At 41.2% G+C, this 26022-nt stretch overlaps 1 protein-coding gene across 1 annotated transcript in view; it reads right to left on the minus strand.

Moving 5' to 3' along the window:
* The window catches only part of LOC122929275 (complement C3-like), a 42156-nt gene extending 25566 nt beyond the window's left edge, over positions 1-16590 (minus strand). The window contains exons 1-2 of the mRNA XM_044282794.1: positions 16523-16590; positions 13256-13346 (exon numbers count right to left, since the gene is read on the minus strand). Coding sequence (XP_044138729.1) covers positions 13256-13343 — 88 coding nt within the window. The 5' untranslated portion in view covers positions 13344-13346; positions 16523-16590. The remainder of the gene's footprint in view (positions 1-13255; positions 13347-16522) is intronic.
* Positions 16591-26022: the final 9432 nt, after the last annotated feature.

Genomic DNA, 26022 nt, shown 5'->3' on the forward strand with positions numbered 1-26022 from the left:
GATCAAAAAGGCGTATGCCCCCAAAATCATACCAATCTAGCGTCACCTCATCTTGCTAAAAATTAGCCTATACCTGAGACATTCACCCAAAAAAAAAAATATGGCTCTTAGACTATGGAGGCACTAAAACATGATTTTTTTTTGTTTCAAAAATGCTTTTATTGTGTTAAATGTACAAAAAAATAAAAAGTTTACATATTAGGTATCACTGCATAAGTAACAATCTGCTATATAAAAATACCACATGACCTGACCACTTTTGAACATCGTTAAAAAGATAAAATAAAAATGGTGTAAAAAAAGCAATTTTTTGTTACCTTCATCACAAAAAGTGTAATAGCAAGCGATCAAAAAGTCATATGCACCCTAAAATAGTGCCAATCAACCCATGATCCACCAATACGAGGACGATGATGACGTGATGACGTAGAGGACGTCGCGCTCTCCGCCTCCCCCCCGGCTCAGCTGTCTCGCTGCTAGAACATGTTGGCGTCTTTGTGCCGAACCCTCCCCGCACCCTCTCCATGACCGTGGGTTAAGCGCTATCACGCTACAGCGCTACTGCCTCTCGTCTACAGCCTACGACGCTACTGCCACCGATTGTTGAGCTTGGACGTGGGGCCTGCTTTTTTGCTTATTGTCGATCCTGCCGCTCCTGCCGCTCCTGCCGCTTCCTCCTCTCCTACCTTCCGTGCCGTCGTGAACAGGTCGGTATGTGGAGTTCTTCTGTGGAGCGTGTCTCCGGTCCCCGTTGATCCGCTGCTCCCCTCCTGCTGTCAGTGTGAGTAACACCTCTGTGTTTCCCTTACCCGATGATTTGTTGGACAAGCTGACAAGTTGAAGAATCATATTTAGGACCGCTGCCGATTCTCCTTGCTTGCTCTCTCCTCACGTCATTGTACATGATCTGGTCCTTCCCTCGTGTTTTCAGCCTTTACCGACTTGCTCCCTCTTCTCTTTGATGCTGTGGTGATTAACCTCCCTGTGATTGCTGACTCTAACTAACCCTGAGTGGAGATCGATAACTTGTTGGAGGACTCTTCAGGGGGCCTGTATGAAGTCCATGATACAACTAATTCCGTTTTGTGTCTTTGGATTCTGTCCAGTATTTTTTTGATTATTATTTTCCCCTTTTTTTTCCTCTATACTGCTGGGACTAATTCTATTGATCCTACTCTGATAGGCTGCTGGTGTTAATATCTTTGGGGAAAAAATAAAAATGAGGTGCCTATGATTATAAAAGAAGTGAACTATAGAGTATAAAGCATAAGGTGGAGAAGGGGAAAGAAAAAAAAAAAAAAAAGGAAGAGAAAGAGTATAAAGAAGAGTGGACAAATAAAACAAAAAAAAAAAAAAAAAAAAAAAGGGAGGAAAGGGGAAAAAGAAGAAAATAAAACAAGAACAAACAAGAAGGGAGTAAAAAAAAAAAAAAAGGGGAAAAGAAAAAAGAAAAAAAGAATTAAAAAAAAGAAAAGAAAAAGGAAAAAAAAAAAAAAAAGAGAAAGAAGGAGAGCAAAGAAGAAAAGATATATACTTAAAAGGAGAGAAAGAGGCGGAATAAGGGGAAAGAAAGAAAAAAGAGAGGAAAAAAAATAAATAAATAAATAAATAAAATAAAATAAAATAAAAAAAAGCAGGAATAAGACATGGCCCCAAAAGCTAGTAGGCGCTCGACTGATCTCTCAAGTCAGAAACACGGGTCCAAAACTGTTGAACCAACAAAACTGGACCAATTCCTGAGGTCTCCTAGGGTCAATACGAGGGGCGGACAAAAGGAATTTTTCACAAAAAAAAAACGATGACTCAGAGATAACTGAGTTAGAAATAAAAAAAGTCGCTAGATACCCCGAAGAAGAAGACGGTATAATGGGGGAAGTTATCCCTAATGACAATTCTTCTCCGCTAGAAGAAATACTCCTAGCGGTTAAACAGAACGGGGATTTAATACAGGCAGTCACAACCCAACTTGGGTTTATTCAAGTCGATGTGGGACTAATAAAAGATGATTTGTCAAAAATGCGAGACAGAGTCAACATCCTTGAGAGTTCCGTCACCCTTATACAGAATGAATCCAAAAAAATAAATACGGAAGTCTCCACATTTAAATCAGAATATAATCTCTTGAAGAAAAAGGTAGTGGACCTTGAAGATAGGTCACGAAGATACAATGTGAGAATAATTGGGATTCCAGAGGGTGTGGAAGAGAAAAATCCAACCCAATTTGTACAGAAATTTATTCTTGAGAACTTTGGGAAAGAGTCATTTTCTCCTCTTTTTATGATTGAAAGAGCTCATCGGGTCCCAGGGGGAAAACCAATTCCAGGGAGACAACCTCGGACATTCCTTGCTAAGTTATTGACTACAGGGGACAGAGATGTCCTCCTGAGAAGGGCGAGGGAATCCTCACCGGTTGTGTATAACGGGATTAGACTGGCCTTTTTTCCCGATTTTTCGAAAGAAATACAAGAAAAGAGACGCACATTTATGATTGTTAAAAAGAGGCTAAGAGAAAGGGATATTAAATATTCTCTCATATTCCCAGCCAAATTGCGGATTGTTTTTAATGATAAAACCCTTTTTTTTGACACCTCAGAAGAAGCCGCGGACTGGCTTGACCGAAATAATCGATAATTCAATTGGGTTATGATCTGGCGGGAATAATTAGTACTATAAGGGGCTTATACCCCTAAATGTAGTTTTCTTTGCTTCCTAATGGGGGTGGCTGAGTGGGGGGAGTGTGGGAGGGTTGGTCATAGGAAAGAAATCTACTACAATATGTGGTGGATTGCCTGTGGGAGGGGGGTGAGGGGAGGGGGGGGCGGGGTTGGGTTGTGGTGCGTCAAAGTAGGTGTGGTTTCCCTTCTTTTAGTCTATTATTTTTTTCTTTTTTCTCTCTTCTCCCTCTCTCCTGTTTTTTCATTTAACCATTGTTGATGACGATGATTAGAATTTTTGCTTGGAATATACGTGGTTTGGGGGAAAGAGGTAAGAGACAAGCGGTTTTTGACTTGACTCAGGCCCATCTACCAGCAATAGTATGCCTGTTAGAGACCCACCTCACTGAGGAGACCACTAGAGTGGTCGACAGGGGATGGGCTGCGCATACGTATCATTCTACCCTCTCCAATTACTCGAGAGGTGTTACGGTGTTGATACATAGACTTATTGACTTCGTTTGTGAGGCATCCTCTGTCGACCAACAGGGGAGATTTATCTTTTTATACTGTAGGTTAGGGGGAAAGTTATGTATTTTGGCCTTTGTCTATATCCCACCGCCATTTTCTTTTTCGGTTCTTAATTCTCTTCTATTATTCATGGATAAATGGCCAGAATGTCCAACATTGATTATTGGCGATTTTAACTGTGTCATCGATCCTCTACGTGACAGGGTTTCTATGAGTGCCGGGAGAGACAGTCCGGTCCAGGGGTCTCCCCTCGCACGGTTTTGCCTGGAGGCTGGATTTGAGGACGCTTGGGAACATCTGGGACAGGGGAAAAGGGTTTTTTCATGCTTTAGCAAAGCAGGTAAATCGTTGTCCAGAATAGATCTTGTATTGATAAATAGTAAACATGTGAAACTGATAAAGCGAATGAAATATGAAACAAGGTCAATATCTGATCATTCTCCGCTATTACTTGAATTATGCTTATCTCAGGAAAGATATACACCAAAACCTCCCTTTAGACTAAACCCTTATTGGCTATCAGTTATAAAGACACATGAAATAATTCGAAATGAAATACGCCGATTCTGGGATATTAACTATGGCTCAGCAAAAATTCAAGTGGTATGGGATACCTTTAAGGCGTATATGAGGGGATTGATGGTTAGCAATATCACGAACCTTAGAAGGGAATATGGAAAAAAACAGAAAAATCTAGAAAAACATGTAGTGTTGGCGACAGAATCCTTCCACATAAACAAGACGGAGAAGAATAGGGAAAATATGCAAAAAGCCACACAAATATATGCTAAGTTTTTATTGGATAAGGCCCAACAGAACCTTTTTTTTAAAGGGCAAAAATATTTCACAGAGTCAGGGCGACCTGGTAAACTCCTCTCCAGAGTAATCTCCAATCAACAACCCAAAAAACATATAGACAAGGTTCGAGTGAGTGATGGTAGGATAGTCACCAAACAGGGCCCGGTGGAGAAGGCCTTTCTTGATTACTTCCTTGATCTGTATAAAGCTGATTCTAGCATCACAGATGATAAGATAGATTTCTATCTAGATAGGATCAACTTTCCAACTATTACTGAGACGCAAAAGAAAGCACTAGAATTGGAGGTCTCAATTCAGGAACTTGAGGGAGCTATTAAACTATGTTCAGCTAACTCCACTCCTGGTTCAGACGGGCTTCCATATGAATTTTATAGTAAATATGGGGACTGTATCTTTCCCAGATTGTTGGAGGTCTTTGCTGAATCAATGGAGGATGGGATGCTGCCAGATTCAATGATGGAGGCTACAATAATACTAATTCCAAAAAAAGGCAAGGACCCTTTAGATTTAGAATCTTATAGACCAATTTCACTGCTCAATGCAGATGTAAAGCTTCTTGCGAGGGTCCTTGCTACAAGGCTTTCTAGGGTCATCTCCTCCATTGTCCATCCGGATCAGAGCGGTTTTATTCAAAATAAGGGTACACATCATAATTTACATCGGCTCTTTTCTAATATCCAGGCCCCTGGGGGGACCGCCCGCTCCATCCTGTCATTGGATGCCTCTAAGGCCTTTGACAGGGTGGAGTGGCGTTTCCTCTGGAAGGTTCTTGCTAGGATGGGCTTTGGAGAAAGGTTTATACGCACTCTTAAGCTATTGTATAGATCTCCAAGGGCCAAATTGATTCTTAATGGAATTCTGAGTAGTAGTATTGATTTAAACAGAGGCACCCGTCAGGGTTGCCCATTATCTCCCTTATTATTCGATATGTATATCGAACCCCTTGCGATGGCCATCAGGCAGGATGATCAGGTTAAAGGATTTGGTACGCTAGGAACACAAGACCGTATCTCATTATATGCAGATGATGTTCTGTTCTTTATAGATCATACGGAAACTACTCTCCCTAGGATTATTCAAATGGTTAAAGTATTTGGTGAGGTGTCTGGTCTTCTTATAAACTGGGCCAAGACCAGTCTGCTCCCAATAGATCCCCTGCCACAGAAAGAGGTTTCTGTTACACAGTTGGATATTGTTGATACTTTTCAATATTTGGGTTTGACTATATCGCCTCGGGTCGAAAATTTTGTAGAACTTAATTTGATCCTCATAATGGTAAAGATTAGAGCTAAAATAGGAATCTGGCTGAAACTTCCCCTATCTAGAGCTGATCGAGTTTCACTAGTTAAAATGGTGATATTACCACAATTTCTTTATGTGCTCAGGAATACACCTATTTGGATACAAGACTAACATTTTAAACTTATGGAAAGAATAATTAATGATTTAATATGGGGAAGAAAGCGAGTTCGAATTAAGCTGGAATATTTGTATAAATCAGTGGAGTGCGGGGGTTTAAATCTCCCCTACTTTAAAGGGTATTTTATTGCAGCCCAGTTATTGATGTGCTATGAATCAGAGAACAGTGCACTGCTGGGGAAGTTGGTAACTAGTCACGCTCACAATAATATTTTTACCTTGTTGGAATCTGGGCTATTGAAGAGCTATGAGCGAGGCTATAGAGAGACTATAAAACTACTCCTTAAGGTGTGGGCTACAACTAGGACATGGTTGAAGGTTAAGGGTTCACTTACATTTACGCCCCTCTGGCATAATTTGTATTTACAAAGGCTAGATGAAATTGCAGCTGACACATTTTGGCAGAAGAATAAAATTTTATATATTTCACAGGTAGTTAAAGATAGAGAAATTAAACCCTTTATAGAAATGACACATAATATAAGAAATCTTTCATGGTTTAGGTATTTTCAATTGCGATCTGTATTATCTAGTTTGGATGATAAGCGGCTGTTGGATATAGATAATCTATCTTTCCTGAATGATTGGGTAGGGGGTACACCTTCTAGAATAAAAATTTCAAATATATATAAGTTATTACTTAAGGTACGGTTTAGTGATATACACTCACCAGGACAAAAAGCGTGGGAGGTGGACTGTCCGAATTTACAAATAGAAGGGTGGGAGAATATTTTTGGGAATTTATCTTCACTATCCCAAAACTTCAACCATGTTCTAATACAATTCTATATTTGCCACAGATTATATATTACTCCCCTATGGATGAATAAATGCGGGTTAAGAGACACGTCCAATTGTCCCAAATGTGACACTGTAGGAGCGGACTTTCTCCATATGATATGGACCTGTCCAGAACTTATAAATTACTGGAATAGTATCAATAATTGTATTAGGTATAAACTAAAAATTTGAATTCCTTTTGAACCACAAGTATTTGTTCTTAATGATCTTTCCAAACTAAAAAATCACAAGTATTAAAAGATTTTCCTGAGCAGAATACTGATGTTGGCTAGAGTTTTGATCAGTCGGACCTGGTTTGCCCGATCCACTCCAGACATAAATACATGGATAAATTTAACTGATAAGGTAAAGAACTATGAGAAAATTATATATAAACGGAGGGAAATTGAGTACCAGTGGAGTAGGATATGGGGTGGTTGGAGGATTGATTAGCTGAGGTCAAGTTGTTTCATTTATAGGGGTCCTACTTTGACGCACCACAAACTGGGGGGGAGGGAGGGGAGGGTTTTCTAAATGTTATGAAAAGACAAGTTGAATATATTTATATCTATATATAATTAGTTGGGTCACTAAGAATTGAGAGATTGTAAAAAAAATTTTACTGTAAATGTTTTGTAGTTTTCCCAATAAATTTTTGAAAGCAAAAAAAATAAAAAATAAAAAATGACACCAATACTATCACAAATTACAAATTCTCCCCATTATCTGTAAATGAAAAATATAGACTTTCTTATATATATTTTTTCCATATCATGAGATGTCAAATAATGAAGAAAATAATGATGTAATGGAATTTAAAAAGAACACATTTTCAATAAAGAAGTTATCCTGTGAAAAAAAAAAAAAAAAAAAAAAAATCAACCCATGATCTTATCCTGCAATAATGATACCCTACCTAAGACAATCGTCAATTTTTTTTTTTTAAAACTATGGCTTTCAGACTATGGAGAAACTAAAACATGATTTATTTTTTTGTTTCAAAAATGATATTGTTGTGTAGAACTTAAATAAATAAAAAAGTAGACATATTAGGTATCGCCGCGTCCGTAAGAACCTGTTGTATAAAAATATCACCATAAAAAAAAAACATTGTGTCAAAAAAGCCATTTTTTTCACCATACATCACAAAAAGTGCAATAGCAAGCGATCAAAAATTCATACGCACACTAAAATAGTACCAGTAAAACCGTCATCTCATACTGAATAAAATAAGCCCCTACATAGGACAGTCACACAAAAAAAACTGGATTTCAGAATATGGAGATACTAAAAAAAATGTTTAAAAAAAAATGCTTTATTATGTAAAACTAAAACAAACAACAAAAAAGTCATATTTGGTATTGTCTCATCCATAACAACCTGCTTTATAAAAATAGCACATGATCTATCCTGTCAGATAAACATTGTAAATAACCAAAAATCATATGTACCCTAAAAAAGTACCCAAAAAACTGCCACCTTATCCCATAGTTTCTAAAATGGGGTCACTTTTTTGGAGTTTCTACTCTAGGAGTGCCTCACGGGGTCTTCAAATGTGACATGGCAGCTTAAAATTATCCCAGAGAAATCTGCCCTCCAAAAACCATATGGCCTTCCTTTCCTACTGCGCCCTGCCGTGTGCCCGTACTGCAGTTTACGACCACATATGGAGTGTTTCTGTAAACTACAGAATTAGGGCAATAAATAGAGTTTTGTTTGGCTGTTAACCCTTGCTTTGTTACTGGAAAATTTTATTAAAATGGAAAATCTGCCCAAAAAGTGAAATTCTAAAATTTCATCTCCATTTTCCTTTAAATTCTTGTGAAGCACCTAAAGGGTTAACAAAGTTTGTAAAATTAGTTTTTAATACCTTGAGGGGTGTAGTTTCTAAAATGGGGTCATTTCTGGGTGGTTTCTATTATGTAAGCCTCATAAAGTGACTTCTGACCTGAACTGGTCCGTAAAATGTGGGTTTTGGAAATTTTCTGAAATATTTCAAGATTTGCTTCTAAACTTCTAAGCCTTCTAACGTCCCCAAAAAATAAAATGGCATTCACAAAATGATCCAAACATGAAGTAGACATATGAGGAATGTAAAGTAATAACTATTTTTGGAGTTATCACTATCTATTATAAAAGTAGATAAATAACATTTTAGGAAATTTGCACATTTTTCCACATTTTTGGTAAATTTAGTAATTTTTTTATAAATAAAAATGAAATATTTTGACTCAATTTTACCACTTCACCAAGTACAATATGTGATGAGAAAAAAAGTCTCAGAAGTCCCTGGATAAGTAAAAGTGTTTTAAAGTTATTACTACATAAAGTGACACATGTCAGATTTGCTAAAAATGGCTTGGTCCTGAAAGGGTTAAGGGCCCCCTTAAAACCCATTTGTCACTGCTTTTTGCTCCCAAGTTCTCTTCACCTCCGTGCTCTGCCACACATAACTTCTTGATGGTATGTGTGGCAGAGTCAGGATCTTGTGTAAAACGGAGTCGAGGGGTTGTAAAACTTTAATACATTGATCTGTGGTCTGACTCTATTATTATTTTTTGCTCTGGTCTGGGATCTGGATTAATTTTGGTTCCGATATCAGACCTAATTTTATTTTTAGGCCTGGTCTGAGGTCTCATTATATTTTGGGAACTTGGTGGGGTCTGAATTAATGTAACTTCTGCCATAATTTTGGGACAGTTCTGGTCTGGGTCTGGAACAATTTTAACACCTGGACGAAGGTCTCAATTTATTTTGGAGTTAGTCTATGGTCTTAGCTAATTTTAGGGTCTAGTCTGAGATCATCTCCTCATTAACTTTGAAGTTTAGTATGGGGGCCTGAATTAATTTTAATATCTGGTCTCATTTTATTTTTTAGTCTAGCTTAGAACTAAATTTATTTGGGGGTCCTATCTGGATCACAATTCTGGTTTTGGTCTGGGATCTGAGGTGTCAATCGATGTTAGGACTGAGGTCTCCGTTAATTTTGGTGTTTGGTTTTGGGTCTGTATTAACGCTAGGATCCGGTGTCATTTTAAGGCGTATTTATTTTAGAGTCTAATCTGAGATGATAATTTTATTTTGGAGTCTGGGATCTGAATTCATTTTGGAGTCGGAATTTTTTTTTTTTTTTACTGAAGTCTTTGGAGCAGTTCATAATGAAGCCGAAATTTGGGGTTTATTGGCATCTCGACTAACTTTGAGGCTTAGCGACAAAATTAATTTTAGGTTCTGTAATGAGGTCTCAATTTATTTTGGAGTCTAGTGTCTAAATTAATTTTGTTATATGGTCTGAGAATTGTACAGATTGACCTACTGTATACATAAAAAGATACTGTTCTGTCCATCATTTTATATTGTATGGAGGCTCTTAGTAAAATAAAAAAAGGGAGGACTGTTTTTTCCTTGCATGAATTCCAAATTAAATATGTTACTTTGATAAATATGACAATAAGGTTGACGCCCACTAGATCTTTGTGGAACCTTCACCAAGCTTAAAGGGGTTGGCCCCCATAACTAAAAAAAACAATAAAGTGCCCCAGACAATAACTAAAGCCAAGAGGTATTTGTATCATGAGAGATATGAGGTGTATATATAATTTTTCTGCTTCATTCAGCATAGCATGCTCTCATTGATCAACACAACATATAATGCAACAGCTTTCTGCAAACCAAATAAAGTACAAAAACATATTATAATGCTTATGCTATGCTAATAAAGTAGAGATGCTTGGCAAATACATTTTGTACAAAATTATTTGAACCCGTCTGCCGCACGTCAAGGCGATCTCTGTAAGACGGGAACCTAACACTACGTTCTGCCTGTTAAGTGTCATGACAGCGACCATGAAATTCAGAGGCTGTGTGGGCGGAGCAGATGCAAAGTGAAAGTAAAAATCCCAGCATGCATCACAGCAAGCATCTTCAGAGGAGCAGTCACATGACATCTCTGCCTACTTGTGAGGCCATAGTGACAACAGCACCTCAGATGTCATCTCATCAGTCCACCAGTCAAATAACTACATAGAGAATCAACATAATGATAGCAATACTGCATTCCCAGCATTGAATAAAGGTCACTGCTTTTCCCATAATGTGATATATATAAGATACATACATGTGTGTCGATATGTACATAAGTGTACAGTGTGTGTGTGTGTGTGTATATATATATATATATATATATATATATATATAATATGTGTGTGGAGATGGAGAGATATACATCATCATTTACTGTATCTATTTACATCTCTATATCTATCTATATCTACTGTGGTGGAAGGTGTGTATATCTCCCCCAGATACCTCAGATGGATGAGATAACTGAAATCCAGAAAGCTGCAGTGTTTTCAGTAAAGTGTTGTTTGCTGAGACAGGTTTGTTTGGATTCTGTCCTGGGTTTCTGCTGTTTTAAAAAAAAAACAGAGCTAATGTCTGTGATTGACCATAATGCCGATCGCAGACAGATGCCATGGTCTTTTGTAACCACAGCATCTGAGGTGGCTTTCCCCAAGAGTGCTGCACCACATATAGTGGCCCGCAATGCACAGGTACCAGCCGAGTGCAGGCAGTTTGCAGATGTGGACCCATTCACTTCAATGGGTCTGCAATCCGAAAGATACGTTCCGCACCACAAAAATATAGAACCCGTTCTATTTTTTTGCGGTGCATAAGCACGGAGAGAAATCCTTTAGAAGCACTTTGTACTGCTTCTGTGGGCTTCTGATCCGTGCCTCCGCTCCATACCACTCTGTATCTTGCAGATTTCAGACCCATTGAAGTCAATGGGATGTTTGCTGTCTGCAATACAGGAGCGGGACACACACTCTTGTGTGCATGAGCCGTTAGACTGCAAATGATAATTCACAGCAGTCTATAGGAGAAGCAATCTAAAGATTGCGTCTTCAGATCCCTTAGGAGGGCTTTTAAAAAAGGAGGGCTTTTTAAAATATTAAAATTAAAATCATCCTTCTTTCTCCAAAATGAAGATAAAAATAAATATGAAGTAAAAATATAAATTATCTTTGGCACCGCCACGTTAAAAAAAAAAGAGCTATCACTATTAAAATATGCATCCCATAGGGTGGACGGTATAACTGAAAAAAAAATCTAAATGGCCAATTAGACTTTTTTCATTGCTTCATTAAAAAAAAGTGAACAATAACCCACACACTCCAAAGTGGTATAAATAATAAAACTACAAAATGAGCCCTCAGTCATCAACGTAGACAGAATTCTAAAACAGAAATGTGGATCAGAATATAAAGATGCAAAGAAAAAAAATATCTTTTTTGAAATGATCTTTTTCAGTATTAAAAGAAAAAAATTGCAAAGGTGGTATCACTAATTACACTGTGGCAGATTTATTTATTTATTTTTTTACATTACACCCATCTGGATTTTGCAGCTTTACACCACATCAAATTTAAGTAAATGGTGCCAATAGAAAATACTATTTGTCCCGGAAAAAAACAAGCCCTCATACAGCTATTTGAATGAAAAATCATAAAAGTTATTGCTCTGGGAAGGCCAAAAGTAAAAATTGAAAAATGGTCTGGTCCTGAAGGGGTTAAGTCCTCTTGAATGGTATAGCCCTTGTGTGAGGTTGCCACTGGTGTACACCTTATAATACAACCATGAACTCTATTGAAGAAGGGAAATACATGAGATATACGGTCAGGTCCATAAATAATGGGACATCAACACAATTCTAACATTTTTGGCTCTATACACCACCACAATGGATTTGAAATGAAACAAACAAGATGTGCTTTAACTGCAGACTGTCAGCTTTAATTTGAGGGTATTTACATCCAAATCAGGTGTAGGAATTACAACAGTTTGCATATGTGCCTCCTACTTGTTAAGGAACCAAAAGTAATGGGACAATGGGCTTCTCAGCTGTTCCATAATCAGGTGTGTGTTATTCTCTTATTATCCCAATTACAATGAGTAGATAAAAGGTCCAGAGTTCATTTCCAGTCTGCTATTTGCATTTGGAATCTGTTGCTGTTAATTCTCAAGATGAGATCCAAAGAGCTGTCACTATCAGTGAAGCAAGCCATCATTAGGCTGAAAAAACACAACAAACCCATCAGAGAGATAGCAAAAACATTAGGCGAGGCCAAAACAACTGTTTGGAACATTCTTAAAAAGAAGGAACGCATTGGTGAGCTCAGCAACACCAAAAGACCTGGAAGACCACGGAAAACAACTGTGGTGGATGACCGAAGAATTCTTTCCCTGGTGAAGAAAACACCCTTCACAACAGTTGGCCAGATCAAGAACACTCTCCAGGAGGTAGGTGTATGTGTGTCAAAGTCAAATCAAGAGAAGACTTCACCAGAGTGAATACAGAGGGTTCACCACAAGATGTGAAGATGGACAATGACCCAAAGCATACTGCAAAAGCAACCAAAGAGTTTTTTAAGGGAAAGAAGTGGAATGTTATGCAATGGCCAAGTCAATCACCGGACCTGAATCCGATTGAGCATGCATTTCACTCGCTGAAGACAAAACTGAAGGGAAAATGCCCCAAGAACAAGCAAGAACTCAAGACAGTTGCAGAAGAGGCCTGGCAGAGCATCACCAGGGATGAAACCCAGCGTCTGGTGATGTCTATGCATTCCAGACTTCAGGCTGTAATTGGCTGCAAAGGATTTGCAACCAAGTATTAAAAAGTGAAAGTTTGATTTATGATTATTATTCTGTCCCATTACTTTTGGTCCCTTAACAAGTGGGAGGCACATATGCAAACTGTGGTGATTCCTACACCGTTCACCTGATTTGGATGTAAATACCCTCAAATTAAAGCTGGCAGTCTGCAGGTAAAGCACATCTTGTTCGTTTCATTTCAAATCTATTGTGGTGGTGTATAGAGGCGAAAATGTTAGAATTGTGTTGATGTCCCAATATTTATGGACCTGACTGTACATTTTCAGTTCCCCCATAGACGTTAGATGGCTGATAGCTTCAACTATAATTGCCTGGATCTGCTAACACATCAAATCTTAAGATGGCACAGTTCTGAAATCGAGTATAACACTTACCAAGAATTTCTTTATTCACAGTGACTGACAGATCAAAGTCTTTGCATTCTTGTTCCTCCGCTCTCACTAGCTCATAGTAAACAGCCATCACCTAAACAAGGGATGATCATAAACACCCATGTGAGATTGAAGGTTTGTTAACAATTAGAAAACAACTGCCTCCTTCTCGAAACATGCCAAATCTGTTCATGGGTTGTGTGCGGTGGTGCAGCTCAGACACTGTACATTAGTAGAACTTGGATGGAATACCAGACACAAACCATGGACAGGTGGAGCTCTGTTTATGAAAAAAGCAGCCATTTATTTTCTAATCTTTGATAAAAAGCGTCACTTTTGTGGGAGTACTCAGGTTTCCTGATAGGGAACTTAGATTGTGAGCTCCACTGGGAAATCTACGAGTAAAATTAAATAAATAAATAGATTATACAAAGTGACAGAGAGTGCACTGAGAATGTGTCTGCCTTCCATTTATTTCTATGGGTGCAAAAAAAATAGCCAGACGCTGACTTCTGGCAGACACATAAAAGCAAATGGAAAGGTGGCTGCACTCATACAGTACACTCTCCATTAATTTCTATGGAACTCCCGAAAATGGCTGAGAAATGCTAACACCTATTTTCGGCTCTCCCATAGAAAAAATGAAGGCATACTCTCCACCACTTTGCAGGCTCCATTGTAGAGAGGTGGGACCCTCACCTACCTAACATTAGTGGCATAGTCTAGAGATATATCACCCATGTTTGAGGTGAGACAACCCCCCTTTAACCACCTAACTGGTTTGCCAAAGTCCAGCTTGGGCAGTGGGAAAAGTAGCTAACTGTTCTGCCTGTGCTGGGCTGGGCAGAAAATGGAGGGGGGAGGGCTGCTTTAGATGCTGCTCTCTCATAAATGGTAGCAGCTAGAAACATGCAAATGGTTTTGTTTGAACTCTGACATTCCAGGCCTTCATACAAGATCAGTCAAGTCCAAGCAACAGAGGAGAAATTAATGTTAGAAATCGAGTCGGGAATAATTGCGGGTAAAATCAGCAGTATTCACGGCATCCCATCAGTGATATCTTACCCTGTACTGAACACATTGCTGTCATTCTGATATTGTTTGAAAGCTTGGAATGTCATCTTTCAAACAATATGTACAGTTAAAGCAGCCCCTCCTCCTCCCCTTCAGTCTGGAGGAGAATGAGGGAGCAGCTGCAGAGCTGACAGGAGGCAGGAGGAGAGAAAACAGTAAAAATAAATAGAAATGTGACATTATCATCATTTTAGTAACCCAGATAATAAAATGATATTATTTGTACCACAAAGTGAAATCTGTAAAAAAAAATCACAAAATATTGTAAAAATTTCCCCCTAAAAATAAAATAATAAAAGTTATTTAATACACAATATATACCCCAACATGGTTCCTAAAAAACCTACAACTAATCCTGCAAAATAAAAATAAAAACTATGGAAGAAAAAAATTAAAAAGTCATAACTGCTAGAACACAAAGGGAAACAATGTATTGGTTCTTAAGGCTAAAATTAATAATGTCACTAACGGCTACTTTCACACTTGCGTTCGGGGCTCCGCTTGTGAGTTCCGTTTGAAGGCTCTCACAAGCGTCCCCGAATGGATCCGTACGGCCCCAATGCATTCTGAGTGGATGCGGATCCGCTCAGAATGCATCGGTTTTGCACCATTTGGCCTCTGTTCCGCTGAGCAGGCGGACACCTGAACGCAGCTTGCAGCGTTTTGGTGTCCGCCTGGCCGTGCAGAGCCAAACGGATCCGTCCAGACTTACAATGCAAGTCAATGGGGACGGATCGGTTTGACGTTGACACAATATGGTGCAATTGCAAACGGATCCGTCCCTCATTGACTTTCAATGTAAAGTCCTATAATATACCATCAGATCGGAGTTTTCTCCAATCCGATGGTATATTTTAACTTGATGGGAACGCCTCTATGTTAGAATATATCATCGGATTTGAGTTAGATCGTGAAACTCAGATCCGACAGTATATTCTAACACAGAATAGAATATACTAAAAGAACTGTGTACATGACTGCCCCCTGCTGCCTGGCAGGTGCTGCCAGGTGGCAGGGGGCAGACCACCCCCCCCTGTTTTTAACTCATTGGTGGCCAGTGCGTCCGGCACCCCCTGTTTTTAACTCATTGGTGGCCAGTGCGGGGGGCCCCCCCTCCCTCCCCCCCTGTTTTTAACTCATTGGTGGCCAGTGCGGCCAGCCCTCCCATCCTGTTTTTAACTCATTGGTGGCCAGTGCGGCCGGCCCCCCTCCCTCCACTCCTGTTTTTAACTCATTGGTGCCCAGTGCGGCCGCCCCCCCCTCCCCCCCGTTTTTAACTCATTGGTGGCCAGTGCGGCCGGCCCCCCTCCCTCCTCCCCTGTTTTTAACTCATTGGTGGCCAGTGCGGCCGGCCCCCCCTCCCCCCCTGTTTTTAACTGGCCACCAATGAGTTAAAAACAGGGGGGAGGGAGGGAGGGAGGGCCGGCCACACTGGCCACCAATGAGTTAAAAACAGGGGGGGAGGGAGGGGGGGACGCCCGCACTGGGCACCAATGAGGTAAAAACAGGGGGGGAGAGAGGGGGGCCGTCCGCACTGGCCACCAATGAGTTAAAAACAGGGGGGGAGGGAGGGGGGCCGCCCGCACTGGCCACCAATGAGTTAAAAACAGGGGGGGAGGGAGGGGGGCCACCCGCACTGGCCACCAATGAGTTAAAAACAGGGGGGGAATGGGGGGCCGCCCGCACTGGCCACCAATGAGTTAAAAAAGGGGGGTGGGGGGGTGGCCGCACTGGCCACTAATGAGTTAAAAACAGGGGGGGGGGGAGGGGGTGGTCTGCCCTCTGCTGCCTGGCAGCACCTGCCAGGCAGCAGGGGGCAGTCATGTACACAGTTCTATCACTATGGGAACGCCTTTGTGTTAGAATATACTGTCAGATCTGAAAAAAACTGTTATGCAAACGGATCCGTTCTGAACGGATGCAAGAGTTTGCATTATACGAGCGGATCTGTCTGTACAGACACCAGACGGATCCGCTCCGAACGCAAGTGTGAAAGTAGCCTAAGGGGTTAAAAATGCTATAGTGTCCCCTGAGTTGTGCCCCAACAAGATTTACTGCAGACAGACATAAAAAATTAAGAAGAAAAAAAAATTGATATTTTTGGGCGGGTTTTTCCAATTTTAATGTTACTGTTAGGAGGTTAAGTTTCAGATAAAATAACTGCAAAGTATGCCTCAATATTATGTACAGTCTTACCGTTAATGTAGCTTTTCCACTTCCCGATGCCTTGACCGCAAAACCTTCATTTATATTGGTCTGTAAAGAAGCCGAACAATCATATGCAATGGCCTCATCATTTTGTTATGTGCTCCAGTGAGTATCACATCAAAACATCAAAGTCATTTTATTCTGCTTTGTTAAAGGGAACCTGTCACCGGTTTTTAACCATAAGAATCATCGATATCCTGTTCTTCCCCACCCTAATCATTCTAGAGTTTTGTTTTTTTAAACACCTCCAAGTACTTCTTTTACAGTCCTTTTTCACTTTTTTTCAAGTTATGTCAATTAAATGCTTACCTCATCACTTCCCATTCCTAACCCCACCTCCCGTTATAAGAGTGACAGAATCTAAAGATCCTACCCTTCACCCGAACTCACGTCCCCAATCCTCTGTATGTGCAGAACCAGTCACCTCACTCACGAAAAAAAATCTAGACTATTGCCGATTACGAAGATATAGAACTATGTTCTATATCTTCACGAAATCCTGAAGTGCCGATATTCACGATAAAAATTAGCGATTTGAATATTTGCGATCAACATTACTTCTCATCTCACACTGATCATATAATGTATACTGCGCAGCTGCGAGACTTAGAAGAGGAGTGGAGATAAGCAATCGTAGAGGGTGTGTCTTATTCGTTTGTGGGCGTGGCTGGACTCATGAAGCATGGAGGAGACAGGACTCATCTAAGTTGCATTTACATATATGGCGGGAACATTTATTTTAGGTTTTTCTCTGAACTGATAGTTCGTTCAGAATTGATTTTAATATCATTATTAATGTATTAAAAAGTATTTATAGAAAAGTGAGTGGATAAATAGGCTTAGAAAGTGATGACAAGTTTCCTTTAAGCCCTAGGCTCCATTGACGGATCATATAGTTCCATTCACAATGGCTTTATTGCTCCATTTTGTGGAATCTTGACTTTGTTCTCAATGGCGTCATGGTTTTGTTCACAGTGGCATTATAGCTCTATTCACAATGGCTTCATGGTTTCATTTTCATCGGGTTTTAGTTGTCTCCGATGAGCATAATAGTGCAATCAGTTGTACTTTTTATCTCTAGTAACCATAGCACATTCCCATCTTTTAAGGTCTGCAACTTTAGATCCATCTCTACCCATTTCCCCATGAGCACCAGTTGTCTATAGCCCCAGGGCATACCCCACCAGTTTCTTGATTACTTTTCTGCCTGGCTCCTAAGTATGTGAAATACTCCCATTATGGGTGCCATTAACACCCCCATTGACAATCCCATCTTCCCACCTTCTTGTGTTTCTATCTTTAACCTCCTCACTAGGCCTTTCTCAACTTACAAAATTTTGTTTTGATCTTCTTCTGACTTTACTCAGTTTCTGATTTTAGCAACTCTCTTCTCTCGCTCTTTGAATACAACCTTCTCTCCTTTGCTATCAAACTGTCTCATCCATCTCAGGACACATCTACTGTGCCTATCTCACATATAGAATTCTGCACTGTCATAGACACTCTACAATCTTCATTTTCCCAATGTGTCTGCCAAACATTATAAAAAACCTAAAATTTTCCTGAATGAAGCACTGCCCCTATTCTCCAAACCTCTTGACACAGACAGCAACAACCTTGGTACATGTCTGAAATTCCTTGCTCTATGTTGTTCCAGAAATGTCCTGAAATATGACCTGAACCTCCTAGTCTAAAGACTTCACTCGAGTAGCACCAGTAGTTCTCTCTAATATACTACTATGGACAATCAGATTAATTTCCAACAGCCTCACTTTTAAGGGTGCTAATCTACCTCTTCTCTGCTCACCATGTTTCTACATTACTCCTCACAATCGGATCCTTCCACCCAGCAGTATCTCCAACACTCCATGCACTTCAAATCTGTGCACACACAAATACTGGATCTTACTGTTTCGCTTATTAATACTATAAGCTAATACTAGACAAGAAGGTGGACCCATTTTACAAAAAGAGCACTTTTACCTCTTGGGGCACTTATCTCCTACTAGATAGTAAGCTCTTGTGAGCAGAGCCCTCACTCCTCTTGTTTACATTTTTACATAGTTTCTAGTGATGAGCGGCAAAGGCAATATTCGAATTTGTGATATTTCGCGAATATTTGGGCAGTTATTATTTTCTTGATTGTGGAAATCGGCAATTGAAAAATTTGCAATAAAAAAATATGCATTACGGAAATTCGCAATCAACACTACTCCTAAAGTCAAAGATATTGCAGCCTTCTCATTGGCCCACAAGCTAGAAGCAGTGAGGGATCATGTGTAGGGATGAGCGAACTCGAACTGTATAGTTCGGGTTCGTACCGAATTTTGGGGTGTCCGTGACACGGACCCGAACCCGGACATTTTCGTAAAAGTCCGGGTTCGGGTTCGGTGTTCGTCGCTTTCTTCGCGCTTTTGTGACGCTTTCTTGGCGCTTTTTGAAAGGCTGCAAAGCAGCCAATCAACAAGCGTCATACTACTTGCCCCAAGAGGCCATCACAGCCATGCCTACTATTGGCATGGCTGTGATTGGCCAGAGCACCATGTGACCCAGCCTCTATTTAAGCTGGAGTCACATAGCGCCGCCCGTCACTCTGCTCTGATTAGCGTAGGGAGAGGTTGCGGCTGCGACAGTAGGGCGAGATTAGGCAGATTAACTCCTCCAAAGGACTTGATTAACTGATCGATCTGCAGCTGTGGATCATTGAGCTGCTGATCCTCAATTGCTCACTGTTTTTAGGCTGCACAGACCGTTTGTCAGTCTCATTTTTCTGGGGTGATCGGCGGCCATTTTGTGTCTTGTGGTGCGCCAGCACAAGCTGCGACCAAGTGCATTTAACCCTCAATGGTGTGGTTGTTTTTTGGCTAAAGCCTACATCAGGGTGAAGCTGTCACACCAAGTGCATTTAACCAGCAATAGTCTGTTCATTTTTTGGCCATATACAAAATCAGGGGCAAGCTGCGCCTGTCACCAAGTGCATTTAACCCTCAATGGTGTGGTTGTTTTTTGGCTAAAGCCTACATCAGGGTGAAGCTGTCACACCAAGTGCATTTAACCAGCAATAGTCTGTTCATTTTTTGGCCATATACAAAATCAGGGGCAAGCTGCGCCTGTCACCAAGTGCATTTAACCCTCAATGGTGTGGTTGTTTTTTGGCTAAAGCCTACATCAGGGTGAAGCTGTCACACCAAGTGCATTTAACCAGCAATAGTCTGTTCATTTTTTGGCCATATACAAAATCAGGGGCAAGCTGCGCCTGTCACCAAGTGCATTTAACCCTCAATGGTGTGGTTGTTTTTTGGCTAAAGCCTACATCAGGGTGAAGCTGTCACACCAAGTGCATTTAACCAGCAATAGTCTGTTCATTTTTTGGCCATATCCCAGTCTAATTCTGTCACTAAATCCATACCGGTCACCCAGCGCCTAAATACTAGGCCTCAAATTTATATCCAGCTAAATCTGTCCCTAGTGCTGTAGCTGGGCGAGTTATTTAGTGTCCGTTCAAGCACATTTCTTGTTCTGGGTTGAAATACAATTCCCAATTTAGCAATTTCATAATTTAGTGGTTCCTGCTATATCAGAGCTATTTGAAATCTATCCCAAAAAGGGTATATAATATTGAAGGTGCACATTGGGTCATTCAGAATAACTTCACACACACCCGCTACTGTGTATTTCCAAGTCTAATTCTGTCACTAAACCCATACCTGTCACCCAGCGCCTAAATACTAGGCCTCAAATTTAAATCCCTCTAAATCTCTCGTTACCCACCGCTGTACTGTTGTTGCTGGGCAAGATATTTAGTGTCCGTCAAAGCACATTTTTTGTTCTGGGTTGAAGTACAATTCCCAATTTAGCAATTTCATAATTTAGTGGTTTCTGCTATATCAGAGCTATTTGAAATCTATCCCTAAAAGGGTATATAATATTGAAGGTGCACATAGGGTCATTCAGAATAACTTCACACACACGCTTCTGTGCATTTCCAAGTCTAATTCTGTCACTAAATCCATACCGGTGACCCAGCGCCTAAATACTAGGCCTCAAATTTAAATCCCTCTAAATCTCTCGTTACCCACCACTGTACTGTTGTTGCTGGGCAAGATATTTAGTGTCCGTCAAAGCACATTTTTTGTTCTGGGTTGAAGTACAATTCCCAATTTAGCAATTTCATAATTTAGTGGTTTCTGCTATATCAGAGCTATTTGAAATCTATCCCTAAAAGGGTATATAATATTGAAGGTGCACATAGGGTCATTCAGAATAACTTCACACACACGCTTCTGTGCATTTCCAAGTCTAATTCTGTCACTAAATCCATACCGGTGACCCAGCGCCTAAATACTAGGCCTCAAATTTAAATCCCTCTAAATCTCTCGTTACCCACCGCTGTACTGTTGTTGCTGGGCAAGATATTTAGTGTCCGTCAAAGCACATTTTTTGTTCTGGGTTGAAGTACAATTCCCAATTTAGCAATTTCATAATTTAGTGGTTTCTGCTATATCAGAGCTATTTGAAATCTATCCCTAAAAGGGTATATAATATTGAAGGTGCACATAGGGTCATTCAGAATAACTTCACACACACGCTTCTGTGCATTTCCAAGTCTAATTCTGTCACTAAATCCATACCGGTGACCCAGCGCCTAAATACTAGGCCTCAAATTTAAATCCCTCTAAATCTCTCGTTACCCACCGCTGTACTGTTGTTGCTGGGCAAGATATTTAGTGTCCGTCAAAGCACATTTTTGTTCTGGGTTGAAGTACAATTCCCAATTTAGCAATTTCATAATTTAGTGGTTCCTGCTATATCAGAGCTATTTGAAATCTATCCCAAAAAGGGTATATAATATTGAAGGTGCACATTGGGTCATTCAGAATAACTTCACACACACCCGCTACTGTGTATTTCCAAGTCTAATTCTGTCACTAAACCCATACCTGTCACCCAGCGCCTAAATACTAGGCCTCAAATTTAAATCCCTCTAAATCTCTCGTTACCCACCGCTGTACTGTTGTTGCTGGGCAAGATATTTAGTGTCCGTCAAAGCACATTTTTTGTTCTGGGTTGAAGTACAATTCCCAATTTAGCAATTTCATAATTTAGTGGTTTCTGCTATATCAGAGCTATTTGAAATCTATCCCTAAAAGGGTATATAATATTGAAGGTGCACATAGGGTCATTCAGAATAACTTCACACACACGCTTCTGTGCATTTCCAAGTCTAATTCTGTCACTAAATCCATACCGGTGACCCAGCGCCTAAATACTAGGCCTCAAATTTAAATCCCTCTAAATCTCTCGTTACCCACCACTGTACTGTTGTTGCTGGGCAAGATATTTAGTGTCCGTCAAAGCACATTTTTTGTTCTGGGTTGAAGTACAATTCCCAATTTAGCAATTTCATAATTTAGTGGTTCCTGCTATATCAGAGCTATTTGAAATCTATCCCAAAAAGGGTATATAATATTGAAGGTGCACATTGGGTCATTCAGAATAACTTCACACACACCCGCTACTGTGTATTTCCAAGTCTAATTCTGTCACTAAACCCATACCTGTCACCCAGCGCCTAAATACTAGGCCTCAAATTTAAATCCCTCTAAATCTCTCGTTACCCACCGCTGTACTGTTGTTGCTGGGCAAGATATTTAGTGTCCGTCAAAGCACATTTTTTGTTCTGGGTTGAAGTACAATTCCCAATTTAGCAATTTCATAATTTAGTGGTTTCTGCTATATCAGAGCTATTTGAAATCTATCCCTAAAAGGGTATATAATATTGAAGGTGCACATAGGGTCATTCAGAATAACTTCACACACACGCTTCTGTGCATTTCCAAGTCTAATTCTGTCACTAAATCCATACCGGTGACCCAGCGCCTAAATACTAGGCCTCAAATTTAAATCCCTCTAAATCTCTCGTTACCCACCGCTGTACTGTTGTTGCTGGGCAAGATATTTAGTGTCCGTCAAAGCACATTTTTTGTTCTGGGTTGAAGTACAATTCCCAATTTAGCAATTTCATAATTTAGTGGTTTCTGCTATATCAGAGCTATTTGAAATCTATCCCTAAAAGGGTATATAATATTGAAGGTGCACATAGGGTCATTCAGAATAACTTCACACACACGCTTCTGTGCATTTCCAAGTCTAATTCTGTCACTAAATCCATACCGGTGACCCAGCGCCTAAATACTAGGCCTCAAATTTAAATCCCTCTAAATCTCTCGTTACCCACCGCTGTACTGTTGTTGCTGGGCAAGATATTTAGTGTCCGTCAAAGCACATTTTTTGTTCTGGGTTGAAGTACAATTCCCAATTTAGCAATTTCATAATTTAGTGGTTCCTGCTATATCAGAGCTATTTGAAATCTATCCCAAAAAGGGTATATAATATTGAAGGTGCACATTGGGTCATTCAGAATAACTTCACACACACCGCTACTGTGTATTTCCAAGTCTAATTCTGTCACTAAACCCATACCTGTCACCCAGCGCCTAAATACTAGGCCTCAAATTTAAATCCCTCTAAATCTCTCGTTACCCACCGCTGTACTGTTGTTGCTGGGCAAGATATTTAGTGTCCGTCAAAGCACATTTTTTGTTCTGGGTTGAAGTACAATTCCCAATTTAGCAATTTCATAATTTAGTGGTTTCTGCTATATCAGAGCTATTTGAAATCTATCCCTAAAAGGGTATATAATATTGAAGGTGCACATAGGGTCATTCAGAATAACTTCACACACACGCTTCTGTGCATTTCCAAGTCTAATTCTGTCACTAAATCCATACCGGTGACCCAGCGCCTAAATACTAGGCCTCAAATTTAAATCCCTCTAAATCTCTCGTTACCCACCGCTGTACTGTTGTTGCTGGGCAAGATATTTAGTGTCCGTCAAAGCACATTTTTTGTTCTGGGTTGAAGTACAATTCCCAATTTAGCAATTTCATAATTTAGTGTTTCCTGCTATATCAGAGCTATTTGAAATCTATCCCAAAAAGGGTATATAATATTGAAGGTGCACATTGGGTCATTCAGAATAACTTCACACACACCCGCTACTGTGTATTTCCAAGTCTAATTCTGTCACTAAACCCATACCTGTCACCCAGCGCCTAAATACTAGGCCTCAAATTTAAATCCCTCTAAATCTCTCGTTACCGCTGTCCTGTTGTAGCTGGGCAAGATATTTAGTGCCCGTCAAAGCACATTTTTTGTTCTGGGTTGAAGTACAATTCCCAATTTAGCAATTTCATAATTTAGTGGTTCCTGCTATATCAGAGCTATTTGAAATCTATCCCAAAAAGGGTATATAATATTCAAGGTGCACATTGGGTCATTCAGAATAACTTCACACACACGCTTCTGTGCATTTCCAAGTCTAATTCTGTCACTAAATCCATACCGGTCACCCAGCGCCTAAATACTAGGCCTCAAATTTATATCCCGCTGAATTTGAATACAATACATTGGGCCAAATAATATATTTGTTGTTGTGGTGAACCATAACAATGAGAAAAACATCTAGTAAGGGACGCGGACGTGGACATGGTCGTGGTGGTGTTAGTGGACCCTCTGGTGCTGGGAGAGGACGTGGCCGTTCTGCCACATCCACACGTCCTAGTGTACCAACTACCTCAGGTCCCAGTAGCCGCCAGAATTTACAGCGATATATGGTGGGGCCCAATGCCGTTCTAAGGATGGTAAGGCCTGAGCAGGTACAGGCATTAGTCAATTGGGTGGCCGACAGTGGATCCAGCACGTTCACATTATCTCCCACCCAGTCTTCTGCAGAAAGCGCACAGATGGCGCCTGAAAACCAACCCCATCAGTCTGTCACATCACCCCCATGCATACCAGGGAAACTGTCTCAGCCTCAAGTTATGCAGCAGTCTCTTATGCTGTTTGAAGACTCCGCTGGCAGGGTTTCCCAAGGGCATCCACCTAGCCCTTCCCCAGCGGTGAAAGACATAGAATGCACTGACGCACAACCACTTATGTTTCCTGATGATGAGGACATGGGAATACCACCTCAGCATGTCTCTGATGATGACGAAACACAGGTGCCAACTGCTGCGTCTTTCTGCAGTGTGCAGACTGAACAGGAGGTCAGGGATCAAGACTGGGTGGAAGACGATGCAGGGGACGATGAGGTCCTAGACCCCACATGGAATGAAGGTCGTGCCACTGACTTTCACAGTTCGGAGGAAGAGGCAGTGGTGAGACCGAGCCAACAGCGTAGCAAAGAGGGAGCAGTGGGCAAAAGCAGAACACCCGCCGCCAAGAGACTCCGCCTGCTACTGACCGCCGCCATCTGGGACCGAGCACCCCAAAGGCAGCTTCAAGGAGTTCCCTGGCATGGCACTTCTTCAAACAATGTGCTGACGACAAGACCCGAGTGGTTTGCACGCTGTGCCATCAGAGCCTGAAGCGAGGCATTAACGTTCTGAACCTGAGCACAACCTGCATGACCAGGCACCTGCATGCAAAGCATGAACTGCAGTGGAGTAAACACCTTAAAACCAAGGAAGTCACTCAGGCTCCCCCTGCTACCTCTTCTGCTGCTGCCGCCTCGGCCTATTCTGCTGCTGCCGCCTCGGCCTCTTCCTCCGCCTCTGGAGGAACGTTGGCACCTTCCGCCCAGCAAACAGGGGATGTACCACCAACACCACCACCACCACCTCCGTCACCAAGCGTCTCAACCATGTCACACGCCAGCGTTCAGCTCTCCATCTCACAAACATTTGATAGAAAGCGTAAATTCCCACCTAGCCACCCTCGATCCCTGGCCCTGAATGCCAGCATTTCTAAACTACTGGCCTATGAAATGCTGTCATTTAGGCTGGTGGACACAGACAGCTTCAAACAGCTCATGTCGCTTGCTGTCCCACAGTATGTTGTTCCCAGCCGGCACTACTTCTCCAAGAGAGCCGTGCCTTCCCTGCACAACCAAGTATCCGATAAAATCAAGTGTGCACTGCGCAACGCCATCTGTAGCAAGGTCCACCTAACCACAGATACGTGGACCAGTAAGCACGGCCAGGGACGCTATATCTCCCTAACTGCACACTGGGTAAATGTAGTGGCAGCTGGGCCCCAGGCGGAGAGCTGTTTGGCGCACGTCCTGCCGCCGCCAAGGATCGCGGGGCAACATTCTTTGCCTCCTGTTGCCACCTCCTCCTTCTCGGCTTCCTCCTCCTCTTCTTCCACCTGCTCATCCAGTCAGCCACACACCTTCACCACCAACTTCAGCACAGCCCGGGGTAAACGTCAGCAGGCCATTCTGAAACTCATATGTTTGGGGGACAGGCCCCACACCGCACAGGAGTTGTGGCGGGGTATTGAACAACAGACCGACGAGTGGTTGCTGCCGGTGAGCCTCAAGCCCGGCCTGGTGGTGTGTGATAATGGGCGAAATCTCGTTGCAGCTCTGGGACTAGCCAATTTGACGCACATCCCTTGCTTGGCGCATGTGCTGAATTTGGTGG

Source organism: Bufo gargarizans, chromosome 2, assembly GCF_014858855.1.
Source record: "Bufo gargarizans isolate SCDJY-AF-19 chromosome 2, ASM1485885v1, whole genome shotgun sequence".
NCBI lineage: Eukaryota > Metazoa > Chordata > Amphibia > Anura > Bufonidae > Bufo > Bufo gargarizans.